Source organism: Lissotriton helveticus, chromosome 5_1 (genome assembly GCF_964261635.1).
Source record: "Lissotriton helveticus chromosome 5_1, aLisHel1.1, whole genome shotgun sequence".
NCBI lineage: Eukaryota > Metazoa > Chordata > Amphibia > Caudata > Salamandridae > Lissotriton > Lissotriton helveticus.
Window position 1 is genome coordinate 460,571,488 of NC_136065.1, and position 22,276 is coordinate 460,593,763.

Sequence of the window (22,276 nt, forward strand, 5' to 3'; positions counted from 1 at the left end):
GACCATCGTGAACTCGCTTTTTACAGTGAAGAGAAGAACTCATGTGACTGAGGATATAGTGTGACGATTCTGGTTATCATTTTACAACCTAACGCAGTCGAGCAGCAGTAATACTGGTCCATTTTAATTGAACCAGTTGGTTAATGTAGGAAACTACAACTGTCTGTGCAGTGACCGCTTTAGACAACAGCAGTCTGCCCCTGATGACTTGAAGCAATCAATCTGATAACCCAACCTAATGCCCCCTGTAGGCTCAAAGGAGTTCTGTGGTTTTTAACCTCTCAGAGCACTCGGTTATGCTTCCCACAGATCTTCTACTTGTTCTCCCAGTCTGTCAACTCAGCAGTTGGAAGGTTCCGCAGCGTCAGTGCTGTGCAACAGCCATGATCTACCTTCACCATCTGCTTACTCGCATATTGATCAGCTCTTTTCTCCCTTGTCCTCACTGAGATGATGTGGGCTGAAGTCACGCCCTCTGGTTACTTGTGAGTGAAGGAAAGATGTGCTTTCGGATTCTGCCTCCACAATAAAAGATATACTCAGCCCCCACCCAATGCCTCTGACCACTAAGTAAATCAAATGTATTTTGCAGTTTTGTACATCAATTGTTGTCTTAAACCGTGTGAGCATGGCCTATGTCTGGGAATATACCCGGAGAAGTGTACTGGGTGTGCCGACGTTTTCTGTTGAACCACAGAAGCTGTGACAGTAGGTTTGACATCTTGAACATTTGCAGTTGTAGGTTTGCTACACTGATCTGTAAGAGATCTTACATGCACCACCAGCCATGGTCAAATTAAAACTGAATATGTTGAATAAACATAAAAGAATGGTGAACCTTAAAATAATAATTGGGCTGTGTATATTCTATTCTTATTGCTGCTCTGGTACACTGCATATTCTAATAGCACATGGGATGGATATAGCAGATCGCTCGTAGGGAACCTATCAAAGAGCCACTGTAAGCTCTCATAGGAAGCAAACAGAGAAACACCTTTCTCTCATCCATCACGCTGAAAAGGAAGTCAAGTCACTCGGATGTCAGGCTGCTAAAGCGACCAGTCCAAAGAGATCACATTAGAAACCTTCTTCCCCCTCAAAATTGGCCTTCTGTTTTCCCAGCTTTAACAAGCATTGGAAATGCAATAGGTCTCGCACCATTAGAGTTAGTGCTTTTAGAATTGTTTATGGGTTTTTTTTGTAAATGTTTAGCATTTTTGTTTCCTGTAGCCAATGCTAAAGAATTACAAATAAAAAAAGCCATAAACATTTCTTAAAGCTGTAACTGAAATGGTCTGAGACCTATTGCACTGTGTGAGGTTGAGGGTGGGTGAGGGTGGGTGAGGGTGAGTGAGGGTGAGGGGTTGAGGGTGAGTGAGGGTGAGGGGTTGAGGGTGAGTGAGGGTGAGGGTGAGGGGTTGAGGGTGAGTGAGGGTGAGTGAGGGTGAGTGAGGGTGAGGGGTTGAGGGTGAGTGAGTGAGGGTGAGGGTGAGTGAGGGTGAGGGTGAGTGAGGGTGAGGGAGGGTGAGGGAGGGTGAGGTTGAGGGTGAGGTGTTGAGGGTGAGTGAGGGTGAGGGTGAGTGAGGTGTTGAGGGTGAGTGAGTGTGAGGGTGATTTAGGGTGAGGGGTTGAGGGTGAGTGAGAGTAGTTGAGGCTGAGTGAGGGTGAGTGAGAGTGAGGGTGAGTGAGGGGTTGAGGGTGAAGGTTTGAGGGTGAGGGTGAGGGGTTGAGGGTGAGTGGGGGTGAGGGGTTGAGGGAGGGTGAGTGTGGGTGAGGGTGAGTGAGGGTGAGGAGTTGAGGGTGAGTGAGGGTGAGGGTGAGTGAGGGTGAGGGCGAGTGAGGGTGAGGCTGAGGTGTTGAGGGTGAGTGAGGGTGAGTGAGGGTGAGTGAGAGGTTGAGGGCGAAGGGTTGAGGGTGAGGGGTTGAGGGTGAGTGAGGGTGGAGGGTGAGGGGGTGAGGGTGAGGGGGTGAGGGGTGAGGGTGAGGGGTGAGGGGGTGAGGGTGTGGGGTGAGAGTGAGGGGGTGAGGGTTAGGGGGTGATTGTTAGGGGGTGATTGTTAGGGGGTGTGAGCGTTATTGATAAGTATCTCTACATATGTACCACAGCACAAGTGTTGCAACATATCTGTCAACAAGCATTTACATTTAGGTGACAGTAGATCCTGCAGTCCCCTTCTGTGATATGAGGAACATTAATCAGAATAGAAAGTTATAAAAGTGCGTGGATGAGGGGTGGGATTGGAGGACGATAGGGAGAGAGTTGTCTTGGTGGAAAATACTTGTTATTTGTATGAAATCCTAAAGGCAATGAGTACTACTACTAATTTTGATCTAAAGAAATCTCGAAGGAGAGGAAAAGTGGTCAAGTGAAATGCTTGATGACCCTCTACAGAAAGCAAATAAGGAAAGTGAAAAAATGTAGCATGGATGCACTGCTTTGTGTATCATCGACTGGAGAACAGTGTAAGATTGGGTTGGCAACTACAACTCAAATGGAAAACGTTAAGATAAATACATTATTTTACTGTTCTATATATCAGAATATAGGTTAGCATGCTTAACTTCGCGGTTGATCAATCAACTTTTCGAAACAAAGATGCGTACATTTATGAAGTTATAAGAGGGGCCTTATTAGAGACTGAAAAACGCACTGCACCCACCCTTCAATAAGGGAAACATGAAAGACTAAAGATCATATGTGGGTGCACAAAAGGAAAGTTAGACTTCTTTCAAAATCAAAACTGGGTGACACTGCTATTAGATTTAGGATAAGGATAAACAAGTCATAAAAATACACTGGTTTTAGGACAAAATCTATTGCTGTTATTTTTGTTGGAACACAGGTTTTATGCGTGATGCATTCAGGGCTCAACAACTCCCTGCATGCTGTGCTTCTAGAGCACATACAGATGTAACAAGATGGAGGGAAGCAAAATAAATTTGCAGTGCATAGCCCGTCAAGAACTAAAAAAGCATTGCGGGTAATATTATGGTACGTTTCAACAGACAACAATATCAGTATGACGGAATTTTAGCATATTCTGGTGAACATACAGATGCAAAGAGTCCAGTGTAAAGCTGATCAAGCTCTTGCTGGAGTAATACTGTGAGCAAGAACCTTTAGAATCAGATGTTATCTCGGCACTTTGATACAGAATGGCGAGCACACAGAGCACTCGACATAATGTCCTGTAAGCAGGGGCCTTTTTATGCTCTTTTCCCTGTGAAATACGTTTTGCAAACAGCAACATATTCTTATATTAGCGTTGACAATATAAAAGCCTTAAAATCAAGGCATTTGTTGACTGCCAAATTGGCAATTATGTTAATAAAGTATATACCAATTCTGGCAATGAGAGCTAGCTAGGGTTTCAATTTAAAAACGTGAACGTGACTGCTTTAAGTTACTAGAGGTTTACTAGAGAAAGCAGGGTAACCTGACCCAGGAGGGGGGAGGAGGGAGGAGAAATGCGTCTCAGCCGGAGCAGGGGGCGGAGCAGGGAGAGCGGGCTTTGAAATGTACTGTTATTTTTGTTGGAACACAGGTTTTATGCGTGATGCATTCAGGGCTCAACAACTCCCTGCATGCTGTGCTTCTAGAGCACATACAGATGTAACAAGATGGAGGGAAGCAAAATAAATTTGCAGTGCATAGCCCGTCAAGAACTAAAAAAGCATTGCGGGTAATATTATGGTACGTTTCAACAGACAACAATATCAGTATGACTGAATTTTAGCATATTCTGGTGAACATACAGATGCAAAGAGTCCAGTGTAAAGCTGATCAAGCTCTTGCTGGAGTAATACTGTGAGCAAGAACCTTTAGAATCCGATGTTATCTCGGCACTTTGATACAGAATGGCGAGCACACAGAGCACTCGACATAATGTCCTGTAAGCAGGGGCCTTTTTATGCTCTTTTCCCTGTGAAATACGTTTTGCAAACAGCAACATATTCTTATATTAGCGTTGACAATATAAAAGCCTTAAAATCAAGGCATTTGTTGACTGCCAAATTGGCAATTATGTTAATAAAGTATATACCAATTCTGGCAATGAGAGCTAGCTGGGGTTTCAATTTAAAAACTTGAACGTGACTGCTTTAAGTTACTAGAGGTTTACTAGAGAAAGCAGGGTAACCTGACCCAGGAGGGGGGAGGAGGGAGGAGAAATGCGTCTCAGCCGGAGCAGGGGGCGGAGCAGGGAGAGCGGGCGTTGAAATGTACTTCACACGGCCGGCCGGTCGTGAAACTGAAAGCATGGCCGGCCGGCCGTGAAAGCCTTTGATGCCGCAGGGGGTGGAGCGGCACCAGCTGGGAGAGTAGGCAAGGCAGGCGGCTGGGGGCATGTGCACGCGCTTTTAAGCTCAATGCGCATGCGCATTGAGCTTAAATTTCTCGTGCACTGCAAGGAATCGCCACGATTCCTTGCAAGTTGGATAAAGAGTGGATAAGCCACCATAGTCTCGCTTGCTCGATGCGCATGCGCATCGACAGGCGAGACCTAAAAATCAAACAATGTGAGCAGTGTACTTCAGCAGCGACCCAAGACGACGAGGTCCCTTAGCATAAGCAGCACTGCCAACGAAATGCTGATCCCTTAACATGGATGTTTTGACCTCTGCCTGGTCTCAGTGTAGTCAGTATAGGATCTCTCCTCACCCTGGTCCTATAGGAGTTTGTATGCTCTGCCTCACCCTCTGCTTCCATAGTAGGTGGTATGATCCATTTAGAGTGCTGCATGCATGTCCTACCTGAGGCAGGCAGCTGTCTCCCATGCACATTTTCAGCACCAGTGGGCCGCTCTTGTCCCATAGACGTCTGTGCACCCCAGGTCCTCCCTCGTGCATCTCAGTCTGGTCTACAACCACTTGTTCAGGTTTTCAAAAGGTGTCTGTAGTCTCTCAAGTCACATGTTTGCAGTTTTTACATCGTTCTCACAGTCGTATTTTTACAACCCATCTCTCTTCCACCAGCTACAGTCCAGTAGTCTCTTGCCTATCCACTCAATATGATGAAAGTCTTGGCCTGGGTGGACTTTTTTTTTTTTTTTTAAAGGCAGTCTTTTGTCCCCTTCTCCTACAGATAAAACAAGTACTGTTTAGTGGTACCTGCAGCCTCCTGCTGTCTCGATTTAGATCCTTATGTTTTTTACTTAAGATACAACAGCAACTGTCTCCCGCCCTTGTCTCCTAATACTGTTGCTGCTGTCGTATCTCGCTCTCCTCTGGGTCTTGTATTGGCAGTCTAAAGCTCTCGCCTGTGCTGTAGCAGGTACTGCAGCTCTAATCTCCTCCCAGCCTCGTCGTTTGATGCTGCAGCTTTGCACACCTTTGTTCCAGACGCCCACACTGCAGTGACTTTGGACGTCTCTTCTCTAGCTACTGAGACCGCCTTAACACATCGTGGTACCCTGGCGTCAGTCTGCTGCAGTCACTTTCTATGGCACTTGCCTCAATTGGAGCGACGCTTTGATTGTGGACTAGATGATCTAACTTTCTGGATTGTGGCTTCGGTCTTCTTCCTCGACTCTGCTAGCTAAAATCGGAAGATTTGATGCTCCGCGGTCTCTCCCTTTCGAAAGCAGCCTGAAGTTAAAATGTTCAACTCTGTCTGTAGCTGCAGTAGTGCTCTCTTCCTATAGTCGCAGTCTCGGCCAGGCTCCCGCACTCTCTCGCCTGTCTCTTTTTCACCCCGCTGCCTGTGGCCTCCGCCTCGGTTCAGACGGATCATCCACGGGCTGATCTACCGAGAGCCGTTGCGTTTCCTCGGGCGTTCAGGCGCTTGAGGTCATAATCCCGCGCGCCTCAGTCAGGGCCTGCGTGTGACGTCACGCAGTCTCATTATTGCTCGCGCCCGGTCGAGTTCCGCCCTAAGGGATCTGCACTGCAGACTTTGTTTACTTAAATATTTTACAATGCACAGGGACAGAGAATACAAAAAAACGATATTTTCCGATTACTACTATATCCCTTACTGCAGAATAGTCATGACGACACATGGTCTGCCGCCAGAGCCAGTTCCAGAGTGTGGAAAGCCTGACTCAGGAGAGACCAGCCAGGAGTGTGTCGTGTATGCCCGCCCCCCCCCCACCCCACGCCTTCCACACAATGATAATAAACAGCATAGTTCACTTTGCATGAATGGTTTAGGTTATGGAATTTTTTTGTTTTAACAAAATGTATTCTACCAAAACCAGGATTCAAGGGGTTACATTTGCGCACTGAGGTAAATCCACTTTGAAGAGGTCACCTGGCGGTTAGGAGAGTCTTTAATGGCTCACTGGTTGATTGTAACTATTACTTTTTACAGGAATAAACTGGGTTTTTCTAATGTTAATTTTACTGCACTGTGGAAATAAACTCAAATTTGACCTTCGTAGTGTAATGATAAACATGTATATTCGCACAGCTGCTCTAAACAACCTGTTCTTGGGCCACATTTATTTTCACTACATGGTACGTCATCAGTTATGTGGGTTAGTAATTATAACTCACGAATTTCAGTGGTTTCAGGCGTTGGAACCAGAACCATAACACCGTTTTTAATTATATATAGTTTTTTTTTAAATGTGAAGTAAGATATTCTTAGAATCCCTAACTATAACTTCACTTTAACCTGTTTTTTCAGTGAATATATTATATATACACACACAAATAAAAAAATAAAAAAACAGTGGAGGTCACTAGTGGGTAGTTACTTAGAAGCAAGATTCCATAGAAAAAGCATTTTTTATTTTGCTAATAGAAATGGTGCGTTTTGACAAATCTTCAAAAAAAAAAGTCCCTACCTCCCTCCCCTCAAAAAGTTCATCGACCTCAGCTACTTCCTTCAAAGCTTTGGGGTGTTCCATCAAGAGGGGGCCAAGAAAGGAGAGGGGGGGGGGGGGGTTGGGCAAAATGAGTTCTCATGCAATTTTCCACAGAAAAAGTGATCAGAAATACAGCCTGACCAGAATTACACCAAATTTGCTAGTAAACAAGATCTTGATCCGGAAGGTGTGCTTTTTGTAGTTTGGTGTTATTTTGTTCAGTGGTTTTTGAGAAATGAATGGAAAAAATGTATGCATCTATAGCGACGCAGTAACACTGCAAAACTACCCCAGAGTACGGCTCGTTCAAAACACCGAATCGGATTGGCAGGACGTAACCTGAAGACTATGTTGCACCATTTTTATGACGCGGGGACCCTGTCCCAGTATCTTCGAAAATATATATATTTTTTAAAAGTGGCAGGCTGGTCTCCAAAAGGAACTGCCGAGTACTACTGCAATGCCCAGTGCAACTCCAGTAACAAATAACAGAAGTATCATGGCGCCACAAAAAAAAAGTGGGGCATTGCACAGCCATGGGGTTGGTCAGTAACGGGAGGCGGGGCACCCACAGGGAGGGCTGGTTGGGCAACTAAAACATTTCTTCCAAAATCCATCTTTGCATTTACAATGTATCTTACCCTCACAACTGTTTTTTAAAACTCCCTTTCTTCTGTTCAAAGTCAACTTCCTTCTTTTTGTAAATTAAACCGTCTCGCCATTTACATTTAGACTGTACCTCAAATTTGGGTTTCTACCCTCTCACAGAGCTTATACAAACCCCCGCACTAAGACTTCTACCTTAAATTTAAATCGGTCTTCAAGTTTCGCTTGTTGATGTAAATTGGTTTTGGCAGTGGTTTTAGTCTTCGCAGGGACACTGTGTAATTAAATAAAGTTCTTCCTTTTAATTTTCTTCTTTGCAACACTTGTGTAGGTCAGGATACTGGAATAATAGGACAGTTTTCTGTGCCCCGACCTTGGCTGTCCTGCTCATGTACTGTTTCCAAACTGAAGCATTGTATGGTTTTGTGAAAAGTCATTAATTTGTTCAAGATCGAATTGATGATTATAGGGGAACCAAGTTATTAAGCTTAGGAGTTGGTGTGAAGAGGTAGAAGGTACATTTTATTTACGATTTTATTTTTTGGTGATTTTTGATGACCCTTTATCGTGTCACTCAAACAGGAGATGAGCTTTGGAATGCAATTTTCCTTTTTTCTGGGGGGCGACAGGTCCTTGCTGCTGAAAAGATTCTGCAGAGTGTGGGATGCTCTGGAGCCAGGTGCTCAACAACTAGGCCCTCCCAGGTTAAACCAGCTACAAACACCCTTTGACTGAACACCCTCGTGAAAGACCCCCTTTCAAACTCTAATCAGTAACTGGGACTTCCGGTCCCTCTACGGATCAGATAACCCTTTGCCTGGAGCGCCTATAGCAACATTGAGTTTTCGCCTGATGTCCTCCTCATGGTCCGGAAGCAGAGCACATAATGTGGGGAGGAACAGTGAGCAGTGAAAAGACGCCGGCTCAACCAATCCCAACTCCACTCCCCAAAGACTCTCTTCCCTGCCCAGCAAAATGTTCCTGAATCCGATTGTGCTGCTGTGTTGTACCTTAACTCCCAGTGGTAAGTTACATATGGCATCTCATTAAGAATAATATTTACACAAAGACTTTCCCTCTGTACCGCCCCAGGGCCATTGGGGGCTTGTTGTTAAGCAACTCTCTGGCCCTAATCCGATGGGGCAGCATGCCAGCAGAACACTTCAGAGACTGGATAATGCTGGACATCAACAACAGCTGCACTTCTGGCACTTCGCAGATACTATTTTCCCAGAACAAATAATGTTACCCTACTGCTGCTATACAGAAAATCTGAGAGTTAATCATTTCACTTCTCGACCCTCCCCTGCGCTCGACGAGTGTGTGTGTTTTTGTTTACCCCACACTGTTTTCCACATTTCCTGACCTCCTTCCTCTCACGGCAATCATTAGAAGAGTAGTCAAACACAAAAGGCTATAATTATGCAGCTGCACTCCTCGCATGCATGTCTCTTGGGAAGACGCAATAATGCCATCTGAAAATGGAACCTGAAGCAAAAATAATGAAAGAAGAAGATACAAGTACACTTAGCTCCTAATGAAGGCTGTTTGCAGTCATTCTTCTTAGAAGGTCACAATAAAAAAAAAATGTTATATTGATTTTATACATCCAGCACAGTGAGCGCAGCATCAATACACAAATTCCCACACAATTTGTAATTCGACATACCAACACAATAAGACAGAAGGACATCTTATAACATGATTCAATAGGCTATTGGCCCTCCAGGCTCCCTCGTCCTTATGAGCCTCACCATCCTCCCAGGGTCTTGCCGCACATGGTTCTAATTGTTGTAGGAGAGTAGGGTCTGCTTCCTATGGTCACCCCCACTTTTTGATGTGATTCTCTGATTTTTCGACTTTAGTGTGGCTGTGGGCCTGCTGATCAGACCCACAGCCCAGCTGTTCTCTCTCTAAATTGATACCATGTACTTTAGCCCCTGTGTAGTGTACCCTAGGTACCCAGGGCCTAGGTGCACCCTAGGCCTACCAGGGGCTGCAGCATTTATTGTGCAACCCCTGGTTTTGCCTTCCAAACAGATACCACGGTCTGTTCACACAGCCTGGGTAAGGCGGTGTAATCACCCCTTGCTTAGATATAGTATACCTATATCTACTTTTACATATAAACACATATACACCTATAAGCCACTCCTATGGTAGGCCTCGACAATCCTGGAGGCAGAGTGCTTGGTGTTATGTGAGAGGGTGCCCTAGCATGAGCTGAGCCCCTCTGCAGCTTTCGGAACCATCTCCTTATAGCTGTTCTATGATATAGCCATACCATATAATCCTTGCGGTTAATGCTAACTTTGGTTTGGCTCTATCAAAACATGTTGTGTAAGGTGTCAAACACTTTGCAATACTACCCCCGGCCAATTCTGGCGGTGGGGGTAGCATTCCACCCTTCTAGAGGGAAAAGACATGTAAGTTACTGCTTTACCCGGTTAAAGTTAAACAGAGCCTCAGCATCAAAAAATAGATGCTGCTGCCACAAACACGAGTCTGACCTCCAGTTGCTGGGGGAAATCCAGCAAGGGCGGCCTGGATAATAGGTTTCCATTCCCGGGAAGTGCCAGCACCTCCCCAGACAGGGGTTTTGTGTATTGGGGCAGGGTGGGCTGCATTCAGTGAATGCATCTAGACACTGCCTGGGGCACACAAGGTGCTCCATGCATAGCCCGGTTCAAACCAGTTGCTGGGGCACTCCAGCCCCAACTCTGGCGCGAAACTGGACAAAGGGAAAGGGGTGTAACCACCCCCTTCTCAGGTCCACCCATAGGAGGGACCTAGTCAGGTAATCCAGCCCCCATCCTTAGTATAAGTATAGAAGCTGTGTCCCCAGGACTTTAGATTACCCTGGAGCAAAACTTTGATACAGAACTCTTGGCTCTTCAACATTCTATTCTGACTAGAAGACGGAAGACATCTCCCTTGTGGTCAAAGAGTGACCACCCTGTTCAAACAGGCACCAACAGCAACTTCGCTGGTCTGCAGTTTCAAGGCTCCCGTCGGAACCCGAAGACTCTGTGACTCAAGAACTGGACTTACAGACTGCTCTGACCCCGATCCACATCCACAGCAAAGCTGAGACCCTTGGCGGACACGAGAGACGTGGGACCGGACATCTTGGACATCCTGCATTTTGCTACCTGCACTCCTTTCCTGAAGCCTCAGTAAGTTGTGCATTGGGGTACGAGAAGCCCCAGCCCCGATCATCATTTGAACCGAAGGTCAGGCCCCCACACTCCGCGAGTGTCCCGTGGGCCGCGCCTTTACATTTGTGCTCGACGCGTCTTCCCGGTTCCTTGCCCATTGGCTAGTTAGCCCCCTGAAGACGCCATCTTGAATCTAACTTATGATTCTGGTTGCTCCGGGCTTGCTCCAGCTTCTCTAAAAAGGAGAAGTGCCACAGACCTTGCTGGTCTGCAACAGAGCCAATCTCGACATCCTGCGTGGGTTGCGGTTGCCAAGGCTTGTTGGGTCCAATCCGGATACCGACGCTGCAGTCATCTAGATCCATCGTGGGACAGCTCAAATCTAGCTCCTGGTCATCGTCGATGCCTCCTGGACCTCGTGGCTGAAGTGACAAACTCACCTTCTTCACCTTAAAGTACTCGACATCGCCTGGTTCCTTCCTGGTCACTGGCTAGTGACCCAGACTCTGTCCCCTCTGCTTTCAGGTTCTTCACATCTCCGATTCACCCTTGGATCCACCCGGACACTTTTCCTCTGGTCGCCTGCAGCACTTCTTTGCAGATCTCCATAGAAAACGACGCCGAAACCCGACATCAAAAAACACCTATGCACCCGGCTTCCGTGGGTGAGGTAACACGAGTACTCTGGTAGTCTCGAGGGTATTGGCCCTCCTAGCGTCTAAGTCTAAAAGGGTTCCGTCCTAGTCCATCCGGAAGTGTCCTTAAACTGTAACTTTGTAACTTTTACGAACTCCATAGAAAGTCAATGGGAACCCTCGCCTGTGTTTAGACACTGCACGCGGCTTCCGTGGGTCTCATACTTCCTAACCTTTGGTTGCTTAGTGTAGCCTCAGCGATTCTACAGGCACCAGGCCTGCTTTCTAACTCTCACGTGGTACTTATACCACTTTCATAGTATATGGTTTGTGAGGCCCCTAGGGCATAACGTATACTGTGCAACTTATCGTATATTAACTCTATGAGTTGTATTATATTTTTACCTCTGAAGTCAAAGAGTGCAGAGGGGTTGTGTTTAGATTAAATACATATATATTTGATATATACCTTGTGTGGTGTCCTTTCATTTGGTATTCAAGGGATATATGGTAAAACAACTTGCTTAACTCGCCTACTGAAGTCTTAGCCTGAAGACTGCTGGTTCATGCTACCACTAGGATAGCTTTCTATAAGGTTGACTTTACAACCACCATCAATAAGGGTCAATTAGACTGGTGCAAGGTGCCCACTAGAACTAGTGGACATCATATGCCAGGCTAACTTCTCACAATTGTATCCCTCTGTATTCCGCCCAGTCTCTCCAGATCTTAAAATGTTTCTGGGGCAACCCCTCGACAAACAAATCAGTCGTTCCAGACCCATGCAGTGATCCATGCCCTTGGTCCACACTGTTACAAGCGGGGCTTCTTTCCCCTTCCACACCCTGGCAATGTCTCTCTTTGCGACCACAAGGCCTAACCATAAAAGTGACCTCTGTATCGGGTGCACCCCAGGTCATCCGCTATGACCAGAGGGATAAGCTTGGGGTCCCGAGGGATCTTCCCTTTAATCACCTTTTCAAGGTGGGTCAATACTCACTTCCAGAAATGTGACAGCCAGGGCAGTGCCAAAATGTGTGAGGTTAATCTCCCTTTGGGTTGTCACATCTTAGACAGTTTCTGGCAGGGATAAGGCCCCAGCAGCACAGCCACGCCCTGGTAAATTATACTTAGGCTTTCCTGTTTTCAGTTTCTATTTTTGGTACATTCTGGTGGTGTTTTTTCTGTGTTTTCCAGTGATTTCAATACCTCAAAAAACAGTGCTTTTCAGTGGTTACTAATTTTCGCGCCATAAAAAACAACTGAAACAGTGTTTTACCGGTGTTAATGGAAAGCTTTGCTTTCATTATTGCTTGCTCTCTTCATTGATGCATGGTATATAGACAGTATACGTACAGTGTATATGAGGTCCAAAAACATTTTTACAAGTCAAACTTATTGTAGTACACCATACAATATTTCTTCAGTGAGTTTTTGGTAATTCGTGCTCTCTCTTTCCTTCTCATGTAAACTTTTATTTGTGAAAAAGTCCTCTCGACATTGGCACTTGAGACGGGCAACACCAAAACGGCCAGTACACAATTTGCCAACTCTGGCCACTGACGTAGCTTTCCATGCCAATACTGGTGCACCTGAAGTTTGACATTCTCTGGGACAGGTTCTGCAACATGCGTTGAACTGGGTGCAAACTTTAGCTTTAAACAAGGATTCAGAAGGGATTAGCAATCAATACCAATTCAGAAGGGACTTGAAGCCCCGCTCCTGTTTCCCATTGGCTCGCATAAGTTTATGGTAATCGTTGGCGCATGACTGGAAATCAGGCCTCTTGGTGATGGCCTTGTCCAATTTTAGGACAGCCCATGTGGACAGGCCAACGCCATCTTTGTTTGGTGTGACGATGCACGTCAAAGGAGGAGCCCTAAAAGAATTCACTTTGAAATGCAGGTTTCACTTCCTGACTTCTAATTGGGGATGAAAAAGGAAAATACAGAACTTCAGGTACAGAAAGAATTGCATACAATGCACACCGTATTCCTTCTGAACATCTTGAAAGGACTTGATCGCCTGCCCACAATTCACCCACTAGTGTTGAAATGCCTATACAGTCCCAGGCCGCAAACCCCCTCAGCGCTGCCACTGGTGGGAGACTAGTGCCCACCACAACAGAGTCTTCAAAGTACAGCAGTCCATTGCTCATCCCATTGTCTTCATATCCACATTCCATATTTCTAACACTGCCCGCATAGCCTGGGGCAGAGCCGGCAAGGCCCTCGCTGTAAAGCAGGTGAGGAGGTCATGGCCCTCCAGCAAACAACCTTTCGCAGCGTAGGCAGGGTCTACAAAACACCCAAACCACCATTTGTACACAACCAGAAAATGTGCTGCCAAATAATATTTCAGAATGGCTAGTGTACCCAGCTCTCCATTCACCGCCGGTTGGCAACACTTCGCCAGAGCAATACTTGGGGTGCCTCCTCTCCAAAGCAATTGATGACTCAGTGCATTAACCTTGCCAAAAAATGTATTACTGATCGGAATGATCACGTGATTCTGCAATTGGTATAGCAGAGGTGCGAGAGCCACCATCTTGAAGACTGCTGCGCGACCCATGATGGAAAGTAGGAAGGGTACACCAAAACTTCACGCTGCTGCCAAGAGCTGCCAGCTGAGGCATCAGGATGCATTCTAAGGAGTGTGCCACCTCACCAGTGACAAATCATTCCAGGTATTTAATACCCTGGAGACGAACCGGTATACCCCGAATATTATAGGAGACAAGAGGCACCACTGGTGGGTGACCCCTTCTACCGGGAGCCATTCCGGGGCAGCCCCCAAACCCGCACTCTAGCTATCAGGTTAGTGTAGAAAAGGTACAGGAGGCTCACAAACCTGGGACCAAACCCCAACCAAGTGAGTAGGGTAACATGTATTCCCAATTCACGGAGTCTAACCCTTTTGAAAATCAATGGAAAGGAGGGCTTAAGGGGAGAGGGTGTGGCCTAATGGCTAGAGCGGTGAATTCTAAGCTGGGGAACCGGGTTCGAGTCAGGGCGGGGATGCTCAACATCTTGTGATTCTGGGCAAATCACTTAATCTCCCTGTGCCTAACAAAACAAGCATTTTCAATGCACTAGGTCTCACATTTGCGAGAGTTTGAGCTCTTGGCATTGTGTAAATGACAATGCCTTTTATTTATGTGTTTTGAAAACCTGTAAGCGGTGTGTAAACACACACGTCGTACTTACAGTCTTTGCTTATGAGGCTAGCAGTAACTCTGCCTCTTTTACTGCCAGACTTGCTTTTCATTAGCAAAGCCTATACGTACAAGTGTGTGTTTACAATCCGCTTGCACGTTTTCAAAACATCAATAAAAGGCATTGTCATTTACAATGCCAAGTGCTCAAATTCTCGCAAAGAGACCTAGTGCATTGCAAATGCTTGTGATCCTTTGTCCTCCAGTTTATACACAACGGTCTGCAACATGTACATTAACCCACTGAGCTATCAGTATAACTTACTAAAATTTGACCCATAGCTCCTGCAAAAAAATATTAGCAGGACAATGAGATGGAATGTATACAATATATGCATTTACTGTTGATGCAGCTTTCGAAAAGAGGTCGCAAATAACATGACTGGACGAAATCCTAGACCTCTCTTTACAAATATTAGTACAGCGTATCGACGTGCTTCCACTGTTCCTAGGCACTTAAACAATCAAAACTGCAGTGTAGTAAATGCACGTACGTATAAATAACCTATAGTTGTGTATATCGATGTGTTTCATTGCAACATTCGTGCAGAGTTTCAGTGCCATGACAGGGTCGCACAGCGCTCACTATAATGTGTTGGTTTGATTTACATGTATGACAAACAACTGAATAAAGGCTAGTTGCGTTTTGAAGCCACCAGAGCAGTACACAAGGAGGAGAGGAGATCTAGGTACTGGGTCGCTAATCTTGGGTTAAAACATTACTAATCTCAGTTTTCCAGCTTCACCGCAACGTGTGTCCCTGGGCAAACACTTTAATCTGCTCGGGACTCAATAACTCAGTTAGGAGCAAGACTGCGCTGCCCGCGGAGATGTAGTCAGGGTAAGGGGAGGGAGAGTTGGTGGTTGGACGGTGTGTGTCTGCATGGTGGGGGGTTAAAAGCTTCTGCAGGTCATTTCTAAAACGGGAGCCTCTACTCTGGCTAGGGGCATGTTGCTCTAGTCTAGTCCATCTCCTGGATCTGGTCATTTATGGTTCCCCACCCTCGCGCATTATGGGAATGGACATCGGAGAGCAAGCCAAACAGGTGGGAGAGTATCTATAATGCAGCCTTTTCAAACATGTCTGACCTCCTGTTTGGAATACTGGGATAGGCCAATGAATAAAAAAAACAATGCTTTTCACAGCACTATAAAGGTACAACTGGAGACCGAAGGGGAGGAAAGGTGTCTGCTATTCCGTTTGTTTACCGAGGGGATGGGGCCAGCCTCGGCTCGTGTTGGGCTCCAGGCTCCAAGATGACCTCGAGTTGAGAGAGCCTGCGAGGGCTCGCCCACCTCTAATGCAGAATCTGTGTATTTCGGCTGACGGACAGTGCTCTGTTTGAGGCAGAAGATAAAAGTGACTCACGCTTCTCTGATGGAGCACTGTCAGCTAGCTCTGTTCCCCAAAGGTAGGACCAGTATAAAAGATAAACAAGGTGCCGCCTTCCCACTGCGTGGCTGCTCTTCCCTCTGAAGTAGCCATAGGCAGGCCCCACAAGTGCCTTCTTCAAAGCTTGTATGGATTTTTCTACCCTGGCGAAAGTCACGAGCATGCGCATTATAGCTAAAGTTTAGGGGGTTGGGGCGGTGAAGATGACAACTGTAAACACGTTACTGCACTGAGGTTTTTCAACTGCAGCTATCAGGGTTTTTTGAAATGTTTTACTTATGCTGGGCATTGTAATGTGTGTGCGGTGAGTGACCTGGTATTCTGGGGGCTAGCGAACAGCGCTGATTCTGAATAAAATAAATGCACGGCGCAATTGTTGACCCGACGCGTGCCTGCTGTTGGATTAAAAAAAAGTAGGTCTTAAAAAAAAATAATACAAGAAAGCTAGAAGTGTTGCGCTGCTTTCAGGAAAATAGTGGTCACCAACTACATAACGCCGACCGTGTATCAACACAAGTAAAAGGTCAATGTTAAGGGAGGTTACAAATGCAGACAAGGCGGTACCAAGGAGGGACTAACGAGAATAACGACTTGGAAGCCAGCATTTACGAAGGACAATGAGACAAGCCAATGATAAATATGGGCGGCGGAGAGGGGGCCGGCTTCAAGTGCATATTCCAATACTGCATGCCTCGCAGCAGGCGCGACCTAAAAATGAATGTGTCCATCTGTAACGCTGGTGCTCATGAAAAGCTCTCCAATTTTTTTTTTAATTTAATAATAAACCCCAAATGGTCGGGTGTATAAGGTGTGTGATCACCTCTGCAAGGCGAGTGGCTAACATCTTGGCCCATATTTTGGCTTCTTTAACACCTTGACCGCGGCGCCGATTCCGCCCCTGTGCTGGACATTCCAGAACAGGGCGTGGTCGTGACGGAACCGTTCCGTCATCAGCACAGCTCAGCCGTGACTGATGACGGAACGGTTCCGTCACCAGCATCGAAGGGGTTAAGAGCAAAATTGGATGATCTCCGCAATGCGTGCCCTTCGGGCCCAGTTTTGGCATTACCACTATTTCCGCCATCCACATGGCCGGCGGCAGATCACCATCCCTCGCCACTTCCTGGAAAACCTCTAGGAGTAACGGATTACTAGTCACCAAATCTCAATCGGAAACCCACTGGGTCCTGACGCCTTTTCTGCCTGTAACTGGGCCAGGGCCTCTCCCAATTCGTCACTTCTGACATCGGCCTCCAGCAACTCCAGATCCTCCAGGATAAGCCTCTGCATTGGCAATTCTAGGACAAATCGAGACATGTCCAGCTGGTGGGACAGAGGTATGCGCCTTAGAGCTGCCTATAGACTGCTGCAAACTCCTTTGTGATCAGCTTGCTCTCCATCACTCAGGAACTGTATCCAGGCAACAGAAAGGCTATCGGATCCCCCACCACCTTGGGGTGCACAGCCAATACAGCGTTCTGCCGGCCTTATTACCCCATTGATATACTCTGCTGCGAGTAGCCAGTCATGCAGCCTTTGCCTCCTGCGTGAGCTCCTGTCGGAGCAGAGTTTGGGCATTTAACGAGTCTCACAGGAGGGATTCCAGGTGTGTCGACGCACATCCATCTTCCGGATCAAGTATGTGCTCCTTCAAGATAATGTCTGAGTTTAAAAACACATGTTACCAACAGGTAAACGGTGTTGGCATGGGGTCAGCCTGTGTCCCCAACGTGGCCAATCTCTAAATGAGGGGGGTTGAAGAGGAATTTATCCACAATGAGATAGCACCTTTCTCAGAAAACACACATCAGTGGGCAAGATATTGACGAAATATTCTTTATATGGAAAGGCGATGAAGAGCAATTGCAAGAATTACTCATGTGGATTAACCCATGTGATCCCCATATGAAGTTTAGCCATAGGACCAGTAAAATCAAAGTGGAGTTTCTAAACATCTGGATTTATCACCATCAGCAATTCTATCCATGTTTCCTTGTTTACCAAACCTACATCTAGAATCACTCTGCTCCACTTTGATAGTTACCATCCCCGATGTCAGAAACAGGGAATCCCTTCAGTCAATTCCTGCAAACTGTACTAATATTCATGACTTTGACACCGATGCAGGATATCTTAAGGAGAAACTTCTGGCCAGAGGCGATCCGAGGTGGCTCAGAGATTCTTACAAGAGAGCAAAGTACTTGAACAGGGAGACACTACTCCAAGGGAAACCTAGGATCACTGAAGAAAAATTGGTCTGTGTCACTTGACATTCTAATCTTAACTACAGAATTGAACAGATCATTGGTTCACAGTAGCATATCCTCAACATTGGAGATGATATCACAAAAAAAAATCTCCAAACCAGTCTGACCATCAATGTTGTACACTGTGACTGCTTTTGTTTTATATGTCTGTTTTTACAGTTTGCAATAAAATTCAATAAATAAAACAAAAAAACTGTCCAAAACCAGTATATTCATTCAGACGCAATTGAAACCTGAGAAATGCGTTTGTTAAAGCTGCCTGTGAGGAAGAAACTAATTTCATCCAGAAATCTCACAGGTTTTGACCCAAGCTCAGGAAACCATAAATGTGGCAGCTGCCATGCTTGCAGCAGTGCCATTGTGACAGATTCTCTGACTTAGGGAAAAAGTTAAATTGAACTGTCCAAAATGACAAACTGTAAGACTCTCAATGTTTTGTATTTGATGCAATGTCCATGTTCCCTAGAATATATTGGGGAATCTAGATGTGAATTCAGAACATGTTTCAGTGAACACAAATAGACCATGAAAAATAACAGAAAAAGGGACCCCCTAGTTAAACACTGGTCCACCAAACACCATACAAAAGGTGATCTTATTTGGATTATCCTGATTAAGATCAAGAACTCACGAGGTGTGGATAAGGATGCACATAGGAAAAAAGAGGGAAGTTTACTCGATTTTTTCCCTAGGGACTTTTGACCATGGTCTCAATGAGATACTGCCATGGGAAAATGTAATTTTTTAAGATCCGTTTAGACTTCCAGATGTTCTCCCCCTTTTGGTTCCCACCTTCTATGGCATTACTCTGATCTACAATGAATGTCACACTCATGATATACCCTTTATTCTGTCCTCCTCCATCTCTTGGCATAGTACTAATGTTGCCTCCTGATCTTGCTTCCTCTTTCCGTCTTCTCAAGGGGGGGGGGTCTATAAATCTCTACCTCTAGGAACAGCTGTCATACCTTGGCTGATCATCACGGTCTATGCTCATGTCCTCATCGTTATGTTCATCCGGAGAACTCCAATCCATGGGTTATCACCTCTTCTTTTTAACAACATTTACCTTCAGGATGCACACCATATTACAATTGCTATTCTTATTTATTTTCATTTTTTGTAATTCCTTTAGGTGCTCTCTCTTTTGTATCTGTTCGTTTTTCGTTTCACTTTAGTATGCATTTCTATGTGGTATTCTCATCCCAGGATGTGCCTCCAATCTCCTATGTTTCACTTTAATAGGTGTTCTAGGTAGACTGAGTCTGTTCTCTCATCATGCTTAAGAACATCTTTGGCGTTTTGGCCTGAATGATCCACTTGGGATGTTGATTATATAATTTTTTTTCATATATTTTTTTTATTTTCTGTATGTGCTATCTGTTTGGTGTATATTCTCTCGCTTACCTTTCCCCCAACATGGTACCCGGGGAAACCCCATTAGCCCGCTTCGGTTCTTTCTGGAGTATATTTCCTTCTTGAATTTACTTCCAACATGGCGCATTGGAGAACCCCACCGGCCTGCTACCTATACCTTCCTGTCTCGCACGTAGACCTACAGTGCCTGGCTGACACAGGTGAATCTTGCTTGCATCTTTAATGATCATCTGGTCATATATTGCTTCGTACCTTCCTGCCCGTCCATGCCGTTGCATGATAATTCGGGGTGGGACACTGCTTGCCTGTGACTACAAGTACTCAGGGCTCCAGTCGGGGGTACACGCGGATGGACGTTGTCCACCCACTCTTTTCACAGGGAGGACGCCGTCCACCCTGCCAAGAAGTTGAGCCCCATTCTAAAATATGCTAAACTCGTCCCGGGGTAAGTTTGAGACACCAGGATTCATTCAGAAGCTCCTGCTCGTTATCTGCTTAACTTCTGAGCAGCAATGTGCAGACAGGCAGGGGGGTTTTGTTATTTGAGACTCCAGCTGGGCCATAACAAAGGCCGAACTTAAGGGTCCATTTGGCCTTTTTTGTCCCAGTATACAGGCTGGGGGGTGCCTGTAGGCTCACACCTAGATGTAAATGCAGAGAAATAGAAGCAAAAGCAGCAGCTTATTAACACTTCAAAGGCGCATAAGAGGCACGATTTTGACTTTGTTCGGAACCCCATATATAATAGATATTCATGCACTGTAAGAAGGTCAGATGCGTTACTCTGTCCCAGTGCAAAATAATTTAAATACTAGTATTTTATATTTGTTTTACAGCGCTATACATTCCAATGTAGGTTGCCATATCGCTTTACAGCAAACATACATATTATATTGTCAATAAATCACACAAGTTTGTAAATCATTATACAGGATGTGTTACATTAGACAGTGAGGGTTACTGGGTGTAGGAGTCACATATCATCCTTCGTAGCTCACTGTCCTATACTAGAATGATTACAATGCAACTGCATGTAGCAAAAGGATCTCTGTGTTCAAAGCAGTAACCTACTTACCTATCTACATAAAAAAATATGCCATCTGCATGTTACATGATGTGCCTTGTAGGAGGGGCATTAACCCTGTATGCTATTTTAAATCAAAACTAGGACTAGACAAAAAAAGATCTTTCCATCAAAATGTGTTAACCACCAAGCAGCTAAAAAAAAAATCACATCTACATGGAAATGTGCTGCACGTGGAATATTACGCCTGGTGGGGTAGGCTGACAGCAGAGTTTGTTTGTCAATCCTTTGGTAAAGGAACCTGTCTCGTGCCGGAATGTCACTTTCTGCAATGCCACGTGCCGTGATGTCACTTCCTGTGATACTACCTAACTTGGGAGTCCCCCCACTTTTTTTTAGTTCTTGTGTCCTGCAAATACTCGTGTTTTAGCTGAATTAAGGTCTTATATTAACTTTGTTGTTCGCTAGGATCTGCCCTCGGTGCTGATTATGCTCAGGGTGCAGGCGATTTTTCAATTTTCCGACCAGCGGAAAAAAAGCATTGAAGAGGGGGGGGGGGCTTGCTATTGCCACCCCAAGACAGCAGGTAACAGCGGGGGTGGCCGCCGCCCCCAAAACTCGTGCCGTCCATGGCGGTCCACCCCACCCCTCTCTAAGCCATTGACCCCAGCTCCAGATGTTGGAGTTGGAAGACGAATTGGACAATGTTCATGCAAATTTTGAAGTGTAAACTGATAAAATAAACAACGGCAGACAGAGCATGTCTCTCATGAGCCATGCTGCACATCGCCTAAGTTTCCTTGAAGCTGTGTAACCTGAGGAACAAACTCTGCGGGGCTCTAAGGACTCGGTTTTGTTAATTATTTAGTGGCTCTTGCTGAGCTGTTGAGCGTCTCAAAAAATCGTTCGGTTTGTGAAGCCAGGTGAGCCAGCAGAGGAAGGGACGGCAGGATATGCTATTTTATGTTATTGTTATTACTGCAGGCTCCTGTCTCGAAGCCCCGCACAGTTTGCTGCTTAGCAAGGAGACGCTTACAAGTTCAGCATCATTTCAGACGGGTATGTTCTGTCACGGAGTTTGATCAGTGTTTGTGAACTATTCACAAAAGCACACCTTTAACTTTCATGACTACGCTCATAGATATGCGTGTGTGTATATGGTGTCAGTTTAATTCAAGGTGTGATTAGTATATTTATTCAACTCTGTATACTTACCCTCATTGGATAACAATAATTGAATATCTGAACAAAAAGCACGGATCTTTGGGTTAAACAGAAGATAACGGGACTGTAACCCTACAGTCTCTGAACTACACAGCATGCATTCCTGAACTGAAGTCCCAACTTCCCCACTTCAGTAAACTGTGTGATCCATGGCCTTGCCCTTCACTTCACTATGTATCATTTTCCTCAACCATCCAGTATGAAAGCAGATTGAAGAAACTCTACAAGAGCCGTGCTTTACAAAAACCTCAATTATACTTGGTTCATATGTAAAAAAATATTGCTTCACATTTAATAAAAAATATAGGGTACCTAGATAGAGCCCATGAGAAACAGACATTTTTAGTAATTTGTGGCATCATCATCAGGGCCTGCAGGCATTCTTGAATGCTTCATGTTTAAGAAAATGATTACTTCCAATAAATATCACTCACTTCAGTAATGGAATCACATGCAGATACACGCAGAAGAATTTAAAGTCCGTCTAATTCTTTTTAGGTCTCGCCTGTCGATGCGCATGCGCATCGAGCAAGCGAGACTATAGGGGCTCATCCACACTTTATCTAACT

At 45.5% G+C, this 22,276-nt stretch overlaps 1 protein-coding gene across 9 annotated transcripts in view; it reads right to left on the reverse strand.

Annotated features, from left to right (window-relative positions):
* SAMD8 (sterile alpha motif domain containing 8) overlaps positions 1-22,276 on the reverse strand; it is a 167,832-nt gene that overhangs the window by 60,195 nt on the left and 85,361 nt on the right. Inside the window, exon 1 of one of the 9 annotated variants that reach the window (XM_078642720.1) lies at positions 4,753-5,758. The exons of the other annotated variants lie outside the window; for them this stretch is intronic. Within the exon in view, the coding sequence (XP_078498846.1) occupies positions 4,753-4,848 (96 nt within the window). The 5' untranslated portion in view covers positions 4,849-5,758. Of the gene's footprint in view, positions 1-4,752; positions 5,759-22,276 lie in introns of those variants that run through there. 9 annotated transcript variants of the gene reach the window in all.